This window comes from Nycticebus coucang, chromosome X (genome assembly GCF_027406575.1).
Source record: "Nycticebus coucang isolate mNycCou1 chromosome X, mNycCou1.pri, whole genome shotgun sequence".
NCBI lineage: Eukaryota > Metazoa > Chordata > Mammalia > Primates > Lorisidae > Nycticebus > Nycticebus coucang.
The window spans coordinates 186,300,905-186,304,054 of record NC_069804.1 but is presented as its reverse complement, the minus strand read 5'-3'; the positions used below and the strand labels follow the sequence as shown (position 1 = coordinate 186,304,054).

Sequence of the window (3,150 nt, the reverse complement as noted above, 5' to 3'; positions counted from 1 at the left end):
GCGAGCGCAAGTAGACGCGCTTGCGCAGAAAGCCTCCCGCGGGTAGGGTTGCCTTGCCCCGCCCTCCGGCATGGCCCCCTGGATGCGAGTTCCCTGATGGTGCGCGGCTCCGTTTCCTCTTTGTTAAGAACATTTTACCCTTGACTTCATTGAAAATAAGGAAGCGCGAGCCCCCACGTTCGTTGATGTAAACATTGAGCACATATTTATCAGATCCTGTGATGTGTTTTAGTAGAGGAAGACATATTTTTAAAAACATTGCAATCTCCAGAAATAAGGTCTCGGAAGGAAACGAACTCCTGTGCCTGCGGCGACTACTCCCCTAGGTAACCCTCTGTGTGCGTGGGCACTGGGAAGACTGACAGGTACATCGTCCCACCCCACCCACTCCCATCCCAGTTAATGGCAGCTTCACTGCCCCAAGGCCTTGGTGTTATTCCAAACTTATCCCTCTCAAAGTCCACATATCCAAAATTAATCTGCAGTTCCCATATATGCTACCTTCACAATGAATCCAGCCCCTGCAATGCTACCACACAGCCCAAGCCACTACCATTTCTCGCCCCGGTTAACAGGTCATCCTGCTTCTACCCTCGCATGCCTTCCCAAGGTTTGTTTACCATAGTCACAAAGATCAGTTGAAAACGTAATTCCAATAACGCACATCCTCTACTCAGAACCCTTCTGAAGCTCCCTATTGCGCTGAGTGTAAAAGCCAAAGTTCTTTACTGAAATGTAACCTCAGGGAGACGTTCCATAAGCAAACTCTTTAAAGGTTGCAATCTGATATACGCTTACTCCCCCTTTTTTCTTTTTTCGCACAGCACTTACTGTTACCTTTTAGCATCCTGTATAACTTACTCATGTATCATAATTATTGCTTGTTCCTCTTCCAGTTCTTTATTTGTCACTGCTGTGCAACCAGTGGCTAGGACAATGTCTGTTTAGGACAAATGGCTAGTTGTGTGGCCCTAGCTAAGCCAATTAACTTCACCTCAGTTGCTTTATCTGTACCCACTTTGCAATATCTTCATAAGATAGTTTGTGTATGAAGCACCTGGAAGAAAATTTATCACCCTGTATTGTAACTGTCTACCTTTCTGTCTCCCCCCTTTGGACTGTGACTGCCAGGGGGCAGAGCTGGGTTTTATTGTTTTCCAAGGCAGAGAAAACAGCATAATTGTTAGGACATGATTTCTGGAGACAGATTTGCATGGGTTTGATTGCTACCACTTACAAGCTACGTGACAACTTGCCCAACCTTTACATGCATGCTTTAGTTTCATCACCCATAGAATGAACAAGAATACCTTTAACTCCCCCTTATATGTATCAACGTGGGTAGGGCCTCTGTGTGAGCTCAGCATGGCTACATTATTTGTTTTTGAGACAGAGTCTAGCTCAGTCGCCCTTGGGTTGAGTGCTGTGTTGTCACAGCTCACAGCAACCTCAGACTCTTGTGCTCGGGTGATTCTCTTAACTCAGCCTCACGAGTAACTGAAACTACAGTTGCACCCCACAACACCTGGCTATTTGTTTTTCAGAGACAGGGTCTCGCTCTTGTTCAGGCAGATCTCGAACTCCTGAGCTCAAGCAGTCCACCCGCCTTGGCCTCCCAGAGTGTTAGGATTACCATCCTGAGCCTTCACACCCGGCAGCATGGCTACATTGATGTAAAGAGATATGTCCTGTACCTGGGCCAAATGTAAACCTTAAAATGTGCCAGGTAACAACATAGCAAAATAAAGAAACAAAATATGCCAGGTGGTTGTGAGTTCTATCAAGAAAAGCGAAGCCCAGAGGTGTATCATTAGCGCCAGTTGAGGTAAAGCACTTAGAATGTAGATAGAGTGAAATGCGACCACAGATGCCAGGAGAGGGGTATGCAGACCATGTGGAACACTGTAGGCCATTGTAAAGAAAGATGTAGGATTTTACTCTGAGGAAGTCAGAAACCATTGAAGGATTCTGAGCAGAAGAACCCTTCTTAAAAAGTCACTCTATGGCAGCTGCGTGAGGGGCAAGGGTAGAGGAAGAGTGGCTATTAGGATACTGGTTACTCTTGGTTGTTCAAATACATTCCAGAATTTTCAACAACAACCAGAAATTCTCTTGCTGCTGCCACTAAGGAAGAGTGTTGGAGTAGGTTAGGAATATGATCACAAATTAAAGCTCCTCTTCACCTTGACCTCTCCCTTCTCCTCCATTTCCTGAAAGGCTCTGATAAAAGCAGACATATCATGTCCCTAATGCTCTAAGAGGTGAATGGGTTAAGCTTTAGCTCAGCCTCCCTTCTTCAGTTCTTCCTGTGTATGCTTCCCACGGCCAAAAAGGAAGCAATCCTGTCAGTTACTGTGTGGTGCTCATGTTTCTGTCACATTCAGCAGGTGAAGTCCTCTAAAATACTTTGCAAAAAATTTGGGAATTTTCATTAAATCATAGAAAATACACCTTTTTTTCTCCGGGGAGCTAAAGATATTTTAGAGAAGAATTAATCTTTCATTTCTCCAGTTTAACGTTTTCTAACAATAAGAGTCATGCAAATAGAGGTTTCCACCTGCTTCTTTCTGTGCCTTTGGCAATTCAGCTTCAGTGCCACCAGAAGATACTACCTGGGTACAGTGGAACTGTCCTGGGACTATATACATCGTGACCAGCTCGACGAGTTGCACATGGACACAAGGTAAAGACGTGTTTTATAGGGTCTGATCATGGGCCAAGATTGTGGGGATGTGACTCGGGTTGAATGAAGGTGCAGACATCAGGTTAGGATGGCTGTGACACTAGTTGAACCCAAAGGAATAGTCTCATTAAGGCATGCAGACATCTGAACTATTGATATAAATGCTAGTTGCCAAGTCTTTTCATAGATCTGACATATTAGTTGATATTTTGTTTGGTTTTGTCCTTTGCTTCTCTTTGTGCACATGCTGCCACTCTGGAATCTAGAGAGTAGAGTACAGGAAGGATGAAGGAGCAAGGGGCTTAAGAGAGAAAACAAAACATCCCTCTGCCTACCCAAGCTTCCACAGAGAGAATCAGGATGATTGAGACCCACTCAATATTACATGCAAGTTTAGTCTGTAGTTCTCTTGTGTGTACATGTGGTGTGTTTTTGATAACTTTGGATACTTTGGGATTAGGATAATA

The 3,150-nt window shown here is 44.5% G+C and overlaps 1 protein-coding gene across 2 annotated transcripts in view; it reads left to right on the top strand.

Moving 5' to 3' along the window:
• Positions 1-2,327: 2,327 nt before the first annotated feature.
• Positions 2,328-3,150, top strand: part of F8 (coagulation factor VIII) — a 292,803-nt gene continuing 291,980 nt past the window's right edge. The window contains exon 1 of one of the 2 annotated variants that reach the window (XM_053579849.1): positions 2,328-2,683. In XM_053579849.1, the coding sequence (XP_053435824.1) occupies positions 2,538-2,683 (146 nt within the window). In that variant the 5' untranslated portion in view covers positions 2,328-2,537. The remainder of the gene's footprint in view (positions 2,684-3,150) is intronic. The other variant, XM_053579850.1, reaches the window with a different exon arrangement.